Source organism: Anopheles maculipalpis, chromosome 3RL, assembly GCF_943734695.1.
Source record: "Anopheles maculipalpis chromosome 3RL, idAnoMacuDA_375_x, whole genome shotgun sequence".
NCBI lineage: Eukaryota > Metazoa > Arthropoda > Insecta > Diptera > Culicidae > Anopheles > Anopheles maculipalpis.
This window is the reverse complement of record NC_064872.1, coordinates 90,870,923-90,883,152: the sequence shown is the minus strand read 5'-3', so window position 1 is coordinate 90,883,152 and position 12,230 is coordinate 90,870,923. Positions and strand designations below refer to the sequence as shown.

At 48.2% G+C, this 12,230-nt stretch overlaps 5 protein-coding genes across 5 annotated transcripts; 2 read left to right on the top strand and 3 right to left on the bottom strand.

Moving 5' to 3' along the window:
* Positions 1-1,462: 1,462 nt before the first annotated feature.
* On the bottom strand, positions 1,463-2,835 carry LOC126562630 (retinol dehydrogenase 12-like). The gene is made up of 5 exons (XM_050219185.1): positions 2,717-2,835; positions 2,354-2,617; positions 1,869-2,285; positions 1,666-1,782; positions 1,463-1,583 (listed from the first exon to the last, which is right to left on the bottom strand). The coding sequence occupies exons 1-5, from the start codon at positions 2,773-2,775 to the stop codon at positions 1,484-1,486; spliced, it is 957 nt and encodes a 318-aa protein (XP_050075142.1). The 5' UTR covers positions 2,776-2,835; the 3' UTR covers positions 1,463-1,483.
* A 932-nt stretch (positions 2,836-3,767) lies between these two features.
* On the bottom strand, positions 3,768-4,964 carry LOC126562536 (activating signal cointegrator 1 complex subunit 1). Its single transcript, XM_050219081.1, has 3 exons — positions 4,752-4,964; positions 4,254-4,679; positions 3,768-4,185 (listed from the first exon to the last, which is right to left on the bottom strand). The coding sequence occupies exons 1-3, from the start codon at positions 4,958-4,960 to the stop codon at positions 3,771-3,773; spliced, it is 1,050 nt and encodes a 349-aa protein (XP_050075038.1). The 5' UTR covers positions 4,961-4,964; the 3' UTR covers positions 3,768-3,770.
* A 289-nt stretch (positions 4,965-5,253) lies between these two features.
* Positions 5,254-6,563, top strand: LOC126562290 (putative methyltransferase C9orf114). Its single transcript, XM_050218751.1, has one exon. It carries the CDS (start codon positions 5,256-5,258, stop codon positions 6,561-6,563), a length of 1,308 nt encoding a protein of 435 aa, XP_050074708.1. The 5' UTR covers positions 5,254-5,255.
* Positions 6,564-6,592: 29 nt separating this feature from the next.
* Positions 6,593-6,900, bottom strand: LOC126563426 (mitotic-spindle organizing protein 1-like). Its single transcript, XM_050220070.1, has one exon. It carries the CDS (start codon positions 6,857-6,859, stop codon positions 6,614-6,616), a length of 246 nt encoding a protein of 81 aa, XP_050076027.1. The 5' UTR covers positions 6,860-6,900; the 3' UTR covers positions 6,593-6,613.
* Positions 6,901-7,287: 387 nt separating this feature from the next.
* On the top strand, positions 7,288-11,829 carry LOC126561194 (condensin complex subunit 3). The gene is made up of 3 exons (XM_050217141.1): positions 7,288-8,251; positions 8,397-11,115; positions 11,188-11,829. Exons 1-3 carry the CDS (start codon positions 7,293-7,295, stop codon positions 11,827-11,829), a joined length of 4,320 nt encoding a protein of 1,439 aa, XP_050073098.1. The 5' UTR covers positions 7,288-7,292.
* The last annotated feature ends 401 nt before the right edge of the window (positions 11,830-12,230 follow it).

Genomic DNA, 12,230 nt, shown 5'->3' with positions numbered 1-12,230 from the left:
TGGAATGTGTGTGCGTGTGTTTTGCAGAAGAAAACAATAACTAGCGCAAAACATCTCGTTTGATTTACTGATAGTGCTATTATAGATGTAGCGTAAAGACCCCCTTAAGCTACAGTGGGCCCGAGATCTCTTGGGTCTGGTCTCGTGGGTCATAATCTTCCATTAATGACATAAAGTAGCGCCGATTTGTCTCACGATTGACTCTACCAAAATAATAGAAAATAAGAGAAAACCCAACTATACTCAAATTATTCAAAACGAGCGTGTGAATGGTATTCGGCAATGACAAACACTCGTTATACGATGGCGCCAATCTGTTTTTAATGCAAACTCTTACCGCACCTAAGTAAACACACGAATAATTCAGATGAATCGTACTCCATCGATCGAGTATCACACAATATACTACACACACACACACACACACACACACACACACACACACACACACACACACACACACACACACACACACACACCTATTAGAAAAGTGAGCGAAGGCGTAAGTAAACGAATAAAGTATAGAATACAGAAAAAAAACCTATCGTACTGCTGCTACAAATAGAATTATAATGTATGATGGCAGGCTGAAAGTAGACATTACACAATATGTTCAGAAAAGTAGAATACAATTAAAGGCGATTAGGAAACTAACTTATTCGAATGCAAATGTTTGTTTGTTTTCTTTCACTTACGTTTGTATGATGATGCGATTTGAAGGAAACAGAGGTGATTAAATGTCGCCAGATGATGATTGGATTTCCGATCGTACTTTTCTGCTGTGTTGAGTTTAGATAATTTGAATTGAAGTAGAGAAACTGATCAGCTGTACTCTCTTTTATGTATTATCCATCAATTCCAGCTTAATGTTTAATGGCATTAGTGCTTTTCCCATTTAATCGTATCCTCCGATAGCCAAATACAACCCGAAATAGAATCATCTGGTTGGGGAAATTCTCCAAAACACTCGGTCGCTTGAGTATGAAAATAACTGAGGAAGGAAGTGGACGCCAACATAATATAGGACATTTGAATTATATATTCAAACAGCGAGAATGAAAACAAAATATAACACAATAGATATTGAAATGAAGACTCTAGAGATGTATAATTTGTTCATTTTTTTATTTCTGTGTTAAAGGTTGAAGATTAGCTATTGCGGCGTCATCCTGTTTACGCTTTATATCAAGTTCTCCATGCTCAAATGACCACACCTCTCGTTAGATACACGTGAATCCCAGCACGTTGTAATTAGTTAAGAGCTGAATACTAAGTAGGCTGTATTCAGTACCGACCGCTTCTGTTGGTTTTTTTTCAGTTCCCTCTCTAGCTTGAGTTTACGCAATTAACACTACCTTTTATATCACGGTACGTCATAAACTAGTTGTGTATTGTGTGTTTTATTACACATCTGTAATAATGCGAACGCTCAACAGAGCGAAGAAAAGAGAGAGAGAGCCGAGTGTGTTTTTCACGTTTCCACTCACGATTCGAGCCGCGTCATTCGTGAACTTTCCTCCCAAAGCCATGCGGCCATCTCATCATTACGTGCGTACTTGCTTAACTTATGTTCACGACAGTCACTGTGAATGGAAAGCAACCCGTTTAGATTTCGGTTTCGGTGACGATCGTACCTTGTCCTTGGATCGTCCCAACAGCACTTACGCATAGTATTTGCCGCTTTCCGTTGCCAAATCTTCGTCCAGTGCAGTGTAGAGCGTAGTTTGAGCTCCAGACAGCGGTGTTTTAAAGGCCACCCGAAGCAAAGGTTTCACTAGTTTGCTAAGGGACATGATAAGAATAACGATTTGACGGTGTTGTTTGTTTTTGTGTCGGATCAGTACATTGCGCTCACACAGCCTACTTACTGATCGAAGAGGAAGAACAAAGATCCCATGTGACGTGGCAGATCCGTATCGACCGTACCGGGATGAACGGCGTATGCCGTTACACCCGTACCTTGTAGACGTTTCGCCAACTCCCTTGTGAACATCACGTTGGCCAGCTTGCTTTGGCAGTAGGCCGTTACCTGGTTGTACGAGTGCACACTGTTCAGATCTTTCCGGTTGATCTTGCCGTACTTGTGCGCGAGGCTAGACAGATTGATGATTCGACTTGGTGCCGATTCCTTCAATCGGTCCAACAGTAGATTCGTCAGCAGGAAGTGTCCCAGATGATTCACCCCCAGCTGCTGCTCGAAGCCATCCTTGGTGAGTGCCTTCGGGCATGCCATTACACCTGCATTATTGATCAGAAGATCTAATCGCTTCTCCTCCTCGAGGAACCTGTACAAGATTTTCAGAACGAATTCTTTACCTATCAAGCTTTTCCGTAACGTAATAGTCTCGCTCACCCCTTGGAAAACTTCCGAATCGAGTCCATAGACGCAAGATCCAGTTCGCGCACGTGTATATCGCCCAGTCCTGTCTGTGCAATGATATCGCTACGCGCCTCGTTAGCACGGTCCAACGACCGGCAAGCAATGTACACCTTGCCGCCACGCTTCAGCAGCTCACGGGCCGTTTCCTTACCGATACCGGTGTTGGCCCCGGTTATGAGGATCACCTTTCCATCGCATCGTGTGTTCTTCCGAAATTGGCCACCTTCAATGATAAGTCTGTTACGTCGATGAGTCGAAGACCGAGTCAAAGTCAAAGATGAGATTACCGATTAAAATAGAACGGATGGATTAAGAGCGTAAGTTTAGCAGAGTCACCTAGCAAGTTTGTACGTTAGGACCGCTACGGCCGCTCCCACCACAACACTCAGCAACATGTTGTCCACTCTGCTCTGCGTAACACGCGCTAAGCTATACGCGGATCTTTACCGACTGATGCGTCGTGATCGCCACCCACCTGTGTACGGCAGCGCTGCCTGTGTAGAACTGAGTCGACGAATATGAACGACGCGAAGCCACATGCAGCACGTGCTCGGATTGTAATGGATTTTTTCTACTCCACACCACGAATGCCGAGAAAAGAAGCCTTTCCACACACGTACGCCTGCCATTTGGCGATTATAATCCGCGCCATTTGTGCCATTCGTACGCAACGCTTCCGAAACCTTATCTTTGTTGGGAAATCAATTGGAAACGGCAGGGATGGAGAGGAAGGAAGCGGGGCTGTTTTATGGATCGAAATATAATCCACTGGCGCGCGTACAGTGGGTGGGGAGGTGAACTTGGCAGTGAAACAATTATGTCGACAGTAGTGAGCAATGGCTTCCTAAAAGTGTGAACGTGGGGAGCGCCGATGAGTTGGATCACCAGCATTGCCCCTCGTGCCCCACTGAGTAGGTAGACGTTATGATGATGGTCATGATGTATGGGAGGGTTTTCGGTGAGATAAACGCATTCTTCGATGTGGGTCGTTCACCTGGCTAAGGTAAATCTTTGGTTCATCTAGACTAGTGACTATTTTGCGATTTAAGACTAAGGGAACTAGTACTAGTGACTTTAGTACGGATATTTTAAGTTATAGTCCTCGTATTTATTTTCGAATTATCCGTACTATCCTCTTGATTAGTCTATGATTGTATTCGTGAAATTTCTCTTCGGTACCCTTAATTCCGCAGCTTGTTGTACTCAGTGCTCAGGAGAGCATACCAAGCTATGAGGTAGCAAATCTAAGAGTAAAAAGGGATTTTTTTTCTTTCTTTCGTGAAAATAATTTTTACGTTCCGTTCAATTTTATTTTATTTATTCTCATTTTTTGTTCTTAAATTGTGCTTCGAAAACTTAATCTTTACAGCTTCTATCCATTACCTCTTTTTTACAACTTCATAACAGCTGTGGCCTCGTAATATCCGGTGCAGGAGGTGGAATATCGCTGCGAAAGATGAATTTCCTTCAGCACCAAACTACCAAAATCAAACTCTCCATACAGACGCAATATTTCGCTCGCATCAAATGTGATGCGCTTCCGTTCCGCTTCTCTATCGCTGACCGCTTCCGTCTGCGATACTCGGAACAATGAATTTATCAGCGTGGCATGCAGCTTTACGTGGTCGTACTTTTTCTGCATCAAGCCTTTCGCTATGAAGTACTCGTAAATTTGATCCGCCGCTGTTTGCAATGCCAGTGACTCGATTTTCGCGTACAGCACATCCACAGCATGCGGATCATCGTTCATGTACTCCAGCCCACGGACTCGAATCTCTAGCGGACCATTTTCTTGCAGTATTGGACTGTGAAGGAGAAATGAGTTACGATTACTACCGGCACTACTATGTGATTAATCGCCCAAGATACACACCTTAGTATCGATTCCTGACAATCGAGCAATATTTGTGCCGCATTCGCTCGATCCTCATTATCCATCAGGCTCATCGTGCATAGCGTGATGTGCAGCTTTTCCGGTTGCTGAAACAAAGACTCGTCGACGCTAAATGCGCGTGGCAGCTTGTTGACTACTTTATGTCGAAAATCTAGGAATCGTTTCGTCACCTCCGGAACGTTTAGCGGAACGGAAAGGAAGTGTGTGAACTGTTGTTTGTTTCGTGCTCCTATAACAATCAGCTCAATGCGGGATCGTGCAGCAGATACTGATTTTCTAGAGGCACCCGTTACCACTATGTCACCGGTAGTGCCTTGCTTGGGTACGCGTATCTGTGCCTTCGTTTCGGTCTCCAATCGTTGGCGGGTTTGCCCCTTAGCACCGATGATCATCGCATAGAATGCACTGAAACGGACAGACGGATTTACATTAATTGAAACTGGCTAAAAGACCTAGCTTTAGGATTCGATTGCTTACGCGGGAACATGGAAAGATGTTTGAAACCTTCCAGTGTTGGTCACTTCGATTTCGTATTCCTCGCCACGCTCATCTTCCTCGTACATGTCCTCTTCCACGTATGCTTGAGGCCAATCGGAGGAAGCCTCTTTGTTCGCGATGGATTTTGTCTGATTGACACGATAACACCGCGTACCGATCCACATGAGTTGAGGGGACATAACGTCCATCGTGAAAGGTGCTAATAAGTTGATTTTCGTGTCGGTTTTCTGCAAAAGAATTGCTCTAAAACCAGCTAGGCCAGGTCCCTGCTGGCCAATGTTTACAAATACACCGCACTCCGTTTACAGTGCGTACTTTACGCTTTGAATCTACGCACGTAGCCATTTTACACATTCAAAAACTAAACGTACGCACCCTCTTTACGTACGCATCCATGTCAGAACTGTCAACAGTGTTTGTGTTTTTGTTTGCGGTCTCCTCGTGTTTTTGCCTGTGGTCTACACGTTTTGCCAGTTTTTCAACATGAAAATAAATGAAAAGAAGCGGCTAACCGAACGAGAAAAGCTAGAAAGACGTGAACGTAAACGGCATCTACGGCAGGACCGTTTCCTGGAACGTGTACAGCAAGAATTCAAAGCAGTAGAAAAGGAGAAAGCATGCACGGCCACGGTAGAAGTGGCCCCTGTGAGCGAAGCGGAACAGGTGTCGACAGTCAGCATTGCGGTACCGGGCTCGATCATGGATAATGCTCAATCGCCCGAGCTGCGAACATATCTTGCCGGACAGATAGCACGTGCTGCTTGCATATTTCAGATCGACGAGGTGATCGTGTTCGACGATTGTGGCCCAAGCAACCAGGTTACGGACCGCTTGGGTACGATCCAAACGACGGAAGGAGCAACGTCGGCCCGTCGCTGTTGCATACAGCTCGCTCGCATCCTTCAGTACCTGGAATGTCCGCAGTATCTGCGAAAGTACTTCTTCCCGCTGCACAACGACCTCAAGTTTAGCGGTTTGCTAAATCCGCTTGATTCCCAGCACCATCTGCGGCAGCAGAGTGAGTTCGTGTTCAGGGAGGGCATCGTTACGAGCAAACCGATGAAAAATAATAAGGTCGGTGCGTTCGTGAACGTTGGACTTTTAAACGATGTGCTAGTATGTACAGCACTCGACCCGAATCTACGCGTTACGGTAAAAATGCCAACGGGTGCGGATTTAAAATCGAAAAAAATACGTGCAAAGGTGGTTCCTCCTTCGCAGCCGCGTCAAGAAACAGGTATTTACTGGGGCTACTCGGTACGTATCGCTAACTCGCTGTCGCAGGTATTCACCAAGTGTCCGTACCGTGGTGGGTACGATATGACTATCGGCACCTCGGACAGAGGTAAGAACGTTAATGAGGTAGAACCAGGCAGCCTTTCCTACCAGCATGCACTGATCGTGTTTGGAGGCGTTCTTGGTCTGGAACCGGCACTTGAAAACGATCAGAAGCTTACGGTTGATACGGTCGAGGATCTGTTCGAGCAGTATCTGAACACGGTCCCCGCGCAGGGTTCGCGTACGATACGCACCGAAGAAGCAATTCTAATTTCGATGGCAGCACTGGGCAGCAAGCTGAAGCCCGTTAATGCTCCAAAACTATTCACCAGCTTTGAGGCCATTCCACAGAGTCAGGACACTGGCATCCAACAGTACGCGTTCAACGCAAAACGCTCCAAGATCGATGTTACGGCTGCACCGACGAACGGGAAATTAGCTACCATCTCAAGACCCAGGCCACCACCACCACCGCCCGAGGATAAGTTCGGAGATATGTCACGGTTTGATTAAGGATGCGATTCGTTGGCGATCAGCAACAATAAAGATTTATTTGGACAGATTTACTCGCCCGACTGTCCATTGTTTAGTGCGGCCAGTTCGTTACGTATCTGGATGACAGCTTCTGAGAGGGACTGTGGATGGACGCCGGCTTCTAGCAGCTTCACGCAAATGTCGAGCGTCTCCAGACTGAGACCGGTGTTGAGGAACTGCGAAATGTTTTGTATGTTGGCGCGAACCAGCTGTGATTGCTGCAGGCGCAGATAGAGGTTTGTGTTGCTGTTTTCATTGCCGCTCGGTTCTGGCATGTTGAAAGTGTATGTGAACTGTAAAACACACCAACGGATTGTGATAAAATACGCGAAATAGAGAAATTTTTTAACTTTACTTACCAGCTTTGTAAAGCCTTTAGCTAGCGATTGATTTGCTTACAGCGCCTGTGTTTTGCATTCAAGAATCGTACCAGGCGGCTGCTACGTTGACAGTTGTGCGTGGAAAATTCAAACCGCACTCTGAACGACTGTCAAACGGACGGCTAACAAAACGACGGCTGTCATTTTTCACGGCCGTTACAAATAGTTGCGTTTGTAGATCAAATTTGAACGCGAAAAACGCATCCATCACTGTCAAAACAAAGCCATCGACGCACGACGCAACAACAGTTGGCGTCTCTTGATTGAATCCCCGTATTTAAGAATCAGAGTGTTGTTTTTGTGTGGTGCGCGTAAAACAGGAAGGAAAATGGCACCACGCAAACGAAAAGTGGTGGTAGCAACGGGCAACTCGCCGGAAAAGGTGAAATACTCTACCGCGGTCATACAGACGCTGCTGAGCGCACAGCAAACTGAAACCACGCACGCCAAACTGGTGAAGCAGCTGAAGCGACTGTTCGCGACGGTAGGGCACGATTCATTCGTCAAATCCTTCATCCAGGTGATCAAGCGTCAGATGGAGCACGATGAATCGAACCCGTACGCGAACAATGTGCTCAAGTTTTGTGCCAAATTTTTGGCCGATCCCGAGTACAGCGGACAAACAGTTACGCATCCGATCATGGCTTCAATCTTCGATTGGTTGCTCAGCACGATCAGCAGCGCACAGTCGGTTCGGTTTCGGATCTGTCAGCTAGTAAACCTGATACTGAATGCGCTCGGGACGGATGCCGCGCTGGATGATTCCATTTGTGACAAGATTTTGCGGTACATGCTCGAGAGGATACGGGATATGTCGCAGCACGTGCGGGTGCAGGCCGTGCTGGCGTTGCAACGTTTGCAGGATCCAAACTCGCCGGAGGATCCAGTGGTGCGAGCGTACATTTACCATCTGGACAAGGATCCCTCGCCAAAGGTACGGCAGACGATCATCACTTCGCTGGGACGCAACTATCGATTGATTCCTCACCTGCTGGATCGGCTGTGGGACGCGGATGAGCGTGTGCGGCGCCACACGTACATGCAGATGAGCAGCTACCCGGTACGACAGTACAAGGTAGAGCAGCGGCTGATGTTTCTCGAGCAGGGACTGGGCGATCATTCCGAGGCGGTGCGCAAGGTGATGCGGAACGTAATGATCCCGCAGTGGGTTGAATCGTATCAGCGGGACTACGTTGCGTTCGTGGAGGCCCTCAAGCTGGATGCGGACGATAAGGAAATGGACCGGTTCCGGAAGACGGCCAAAATGGTGCTGATGGAGATATTCAAGTAAGTCCAAATTTGTCTTCTTTTCCACGTTATTGGATAGTTCTAGTCCTCACTATGGGGTAAAGGTCCGCTGTGTCGCATCACACCTATATCCTGTGTTTGTTAATGTGTTAGATTAATAACGAACGATCTGTTAACATTGCAGCAAAAATGGTGTAGAAGAGATGACACGGTTGCTGAAGTTCGGCGAGGACAGTCAAGTGGTTCCACTGTCGGATCTAACGATAGAGCGGGCAATTTGTTGGCAGGCGTTGCTAGAGTACCTGCAAAAGAATGATCCCGACCGGCTGGAAGATTACATGATCGAGCTCAGCAAGTTTTGTGAGTATCTTAAAGCGTTCGTGGCTAACCCCACGTCGGCCGCATTTATGAAGAGCACGAACATGAGCATCATGAGCAGCCAAACGGCTTCGCCGAGCCAGCCAACCGAGACGATGGATAGGCTGCAGCAGCTGTACGTACAGTACAGCCTACAGATCCTGCTTGAAATCGTGCTAATGTACGACTTTGGGGACGAATTTGGACGGGAAAGCCTCAAGCTAGTGCTGTCGCATATCCTTTGCCACGACAATCTGTTCGAAACGAACGTGCGTCTAATAATGGCCACGTTTGAGAAGCTGATCACGGATGTGGAAACGCGACTAAACTTCTTCGTTGAGCTGGTAAGCTCCGTGCTGGAACCTTCACGACAAGATGTGTCCAACAGCTCGCGCCAGCTAGTGGACTCGTATCTTGACAAGCATCCGGAGCTGACGAAGCTTAAGCTGGAAGTTTCCGAACTGCGCGTAAAGATCCTCGAGTTGAAGGAGCAGGAAAGTGCGCTGTCCGCCCAGAAGGATTATGCCGGTGCGCAGCAGATAAGCGAGGAGGTAAACGTGTGCCTAGAAAAGTATGCCAATCTGGTGAAACCGCTCTTAAACGAGATGTCCCAGTGTACGACGAACAGTAGCAGCACTCTCGGTAGTGAGGATGTTAGCAGCGTGACACTGATGTTCCGCGATTCGATGCTAAAATCGCGCCGTGTGACACAAGCCACGGTGGAGAAGTGTCTGCAGATATGCTTCTATCTCGTAAACAGTCCATCGGTGCGCGTTCTGACACCGCCCGTGTGCAATCTCTATCCGACGTTCGTCAGCCGGTATGTGCAATCGGGCCAACTGTCGACGCGCAACTGGGCGCTCCGGACGTCGACCGCTTTCAGCATGCTGTACGATGGCTTGAGCAAAGAAACGTTCCAGCTCCTGTACCAACAGTTCCTCAACACCGCCTCATCGCGCCTCTGGAAAACGGCCATCGAGTGTGTGTTCGAGCTGCTGGACAAGTACGGCTTCGAGTACTTCGATCTGGAGAACGAAGACGCATCCAGCAAGGATGATTCGCGCACGAACAAAAGTTCCCGTCAGCTGTTCAATCGGCACAATAGCAGCTATCATGACGATTCCCTCAACGCGTCATCCTGCAATGGGAACGAGTTTTACAAAATGTCCGTCCACTTTATGGATACCTGCAACGATAACGTTATCTGTGCCGCCATAATCGAGGGCTTCTGTCGGTTGATTTTGCGCGGCAAATGTACCTCGGCGGACATAATGTCGAAGTTGCTGTTGCGCTACTTTAATCCCACCACTGAGCCGGAAATGCAGCAAATGTTGGGCATTTTCTTCCAGCGCTTGATCAGCCGGCGGCGCCAGGAGCTCATGCAGAAGGCACTCATGAGCACGCTCTTCCTGGTGCTGGAAGCACCGAACGAAAGCCCACTGGCTGAGGTGCGGCCGGAAACGGTGATAAAGTTCGTGGTCGACTCGACGCGACCCGTTTTCTGCAATCCGGGCGTTAATCCGCACAACACGATTGCGGCATCGTTTTTGCGCGTGATGCGGGACAACATTACGCTGAAGGATCTGATGAAGCTGCTGAGCAAAGAGTTGCTCGGGCTGGACATTAAGGATGATCCGGGACTGCGGGCTGATCTCGCGAAAACAGTGGAAGAAATCCTGAAGGAACCGTACCTCGATCCAAAAACGATCAAACACTTGAATACTTTCCGGGAGCAGATGTTGGGCAAGATCGTGGAGCCGCTTACATTCTCTTCGTCCCGTACGCCAGTGAGCGAGAAGGAGGACGATGTGGGAGAAGTGGGTGAGGACACGGAGGAAGCGGCAGCGCCCGAGAAAGGGCAATTGGACCCGACCGGAGAGGATGAAGAGACGGAGCAGGAGGAGAATGAAGACGAAGAGCAACGGTCCGAGGAGCGGATGCAGATTAACAAATCGATCCTGTTGGAAGATTCCGATGCGGATCTGCTTGCTTCGCCGATGAAGGATAACGGGTCGGGTGTGTTGTCTCCGGTCAGGATAGACCGTCCTGGTACATCGGATTCGGGTGTTAAATCGCTCCGACGCTCGCTGCTGGGTGTGCGATGTTCGCCTATACTGAAGGACCCGTCTGGTGACGGGAAGTTTAAGGTTCCCGATGCGTCAACGTTGCGCAAAATGCAGGCAGCTTCTTCTGCACGGGTCAGGGCAGCATTTGGCACGTCAAAGGTGGCCGTTAGCTCCGCAAAGACGATAAACTCTGGGGAGGAAGATTTTGAAATTCCCTCCACACAGGAGGTGCGAAGTTCGGAGGAAGTCATTTCTTCAACGGACGAGGAGGACGAGGAAGTAATTCCCGCAACACAACCCGCTGCCAATGAATCGCTACGGCGGATGAATTTCTCCGGTAAGGCATCACGTTCTCGAGTGATTCGGAAAATACAGATTCGTAAGCCATCATCTGTGTCGTCACCCTCTACGCCTCCTCCCTTCTCCTCATCCTCCTCCTCCTCGGATGGTGAGGTTGTTGAAGGATCGCCCAACGTTACGGTAAGCACCGGTCATCCCTGTACGCAGGTTGCTGTGAATTTAATATTTCTCCCTTCTGTTCTTATACTACAGGTAAGCCGCATCAATCGTTCCGTAAGACCGTTAAATAATGTAGCAGCCAAAACACTGCTCGAACGCTCAAAACTCTTCTCAACGGCCGGCACGTCACCCCGTGCCACTACACGTCGGACAGCTCGCTTGGAGGCGATAAACAGCAAAGTTATGACGCGAAATTCTCTTTCGGAGTTGCAGCAAAGCTCCACCACCGTTGGGAACAAATCTATCAAAGCCAGCAGCAAAGAAATAAGACCATCCGCGTCACGTCCCACGAAAAATGCTCCCGAACCCGAACAAACATCCACCGTTCCGGTTGCTGCCACGACGGCGGTGGTACCGTCCTCTCCAAAAACATCCTCCCGAGCCTCTTCTCGGCTATTAGCAGCGGCTCCGTCCAACAGCGCTTCACCGGGCAATAAACGAACGCACGAACGGCCAGCGATGGATGGTAGGAGAAAGACGGTCGCAACTGCCGGTGGTGGGACAGAGAGTAGCAGCGGCGTGTCTACCTCGAGCCCGGTACGATTGAAGCGGGCGGCCATTGTACTAACACCTTTGAGTGCTCCACGGCGGACGAAAGCGGCAGCCGATGCCGAAACTGTCGCTACCTCACCGAGACGTCCGAATCGAAAAGCTTCACGAACGGATAAAGCGTAATTGGCTACCATCGGGGCGTGTAGGTGGTTCTTAAGGTTCATATTGAGAGTGTAATTTACTCCTATTTTTGGTACGTTTTGAAACAGCAGAATTTTTTTAGGACATTAATAAGGATTTTTCTATGATGAATTCTGCCAGTGTGAATAATGTACAACAACAAACAATAAATGGCAGGGTAAGTTTTATTTTTGGTCAGGGTCGGCCGGTGGCGGACTTAGCCGTTCGGAGGCCCTTTATCACATTGAATCTAAGTTTGGTAAGTGTACGATTTTTGTTCCTCGTGTGAAGCCATGTAATCGGATTTTTAGTTAATTATTACTCTACACTTATTAGTTTATTGATCGTTGATCATTGGTGTAAATAAGATAACAATCGTATCTCGTCTGTAAAAAACTGCATGG

What these genes read in the sequence shown, in the direction of transcription:
- LOC126563426 (XM_050220070.1), bottom strand. Translation starts at nt 6,859, where the DNA reads ATGCCAGAACCGAGCGGCAATGAAAACAGCAACACAAACCTCTATCTG.
- LOC126562290 (XM_050218751.1), top strand. Translation starts at nt 5,256, where the DNA reads ATGAAAATAAATGAAAAGAAGCGGCTAACCGAACGAGAAAAGCTAGAA.
- LOC126562536 (XM_050219081.1), bottom strand. Translation starts at nt 4,960, where the DNA reads ATGGACGTTATGTCCCCTCAACTCATGTGGATCGGTACGCGGTGTTAT. An exon ending in ACATCTTTCCATGTTCCCGC is followed by an intron (nt 4,680 to 4,751) that starts GTAAGCAATCGA and finishes TGTCCGTTTCAG; the next exon opens with TGCATTCTATGCGATGATCA. An exon ending in TGTCAGGAATCGATACTAAG is followed by an intron (nt 4,186 to 4,253) that starts GTGTGTATCTTG and finishes TCTCCTTCACAG; the next exon opens with TCCAATACTGCAAGAAAATG.
- LOC126561194 (XM_050217141.1), top strand. Translation starts at nt 7,293, where the DNA reads ATGGCACCACGCAAACGAAAAGTGGTGGTAGCAACGGGCAACTCGCCG. An exon ending in GTGCTGATGGAGATATTCAA is followed by an intron (nt 8,252 to 8,396) that starts GTAAGTCCAAAT and finishes TTAACATTGCAG; the next exon opens with CAAAAATGGTGTAGAAGAGA. An exon ending in AAGGATCGCCCAACGTTACG is followed by an intron (nt 11,116 to 11,187) that starts GTAAGCACCGGT and finishes CTTATACTACAG; the next exon opens with GTAAGCCGCATCAATCGTTC.
- LOC126562630 (XM_050219185.1), bottom strand. Translation starts at nt 2,775, where the DNA reads ATGTTGCTGAGTGTTGTGGTGGGAGCGGCCGTAGCGGTCCTAACGTAC. An exon ending in CTAACGTACAAACTTGCTAG is followed by an intron (nt 2,618 to 2,716) that starts GTGACTCTGCTA and finishes TCGACGTAACAG; the next exon opens with ACTTATCATTGAAGGTGGCC. An exon ending in GAAAGCGGCAAATACTATGC is followed by an intron (nt 1,584 to 1,665) that starts GTAAGTGCTGTT and finishes TTCCATTCACAG; the next exon opens with TGACTGTCGTGAACATAAGT.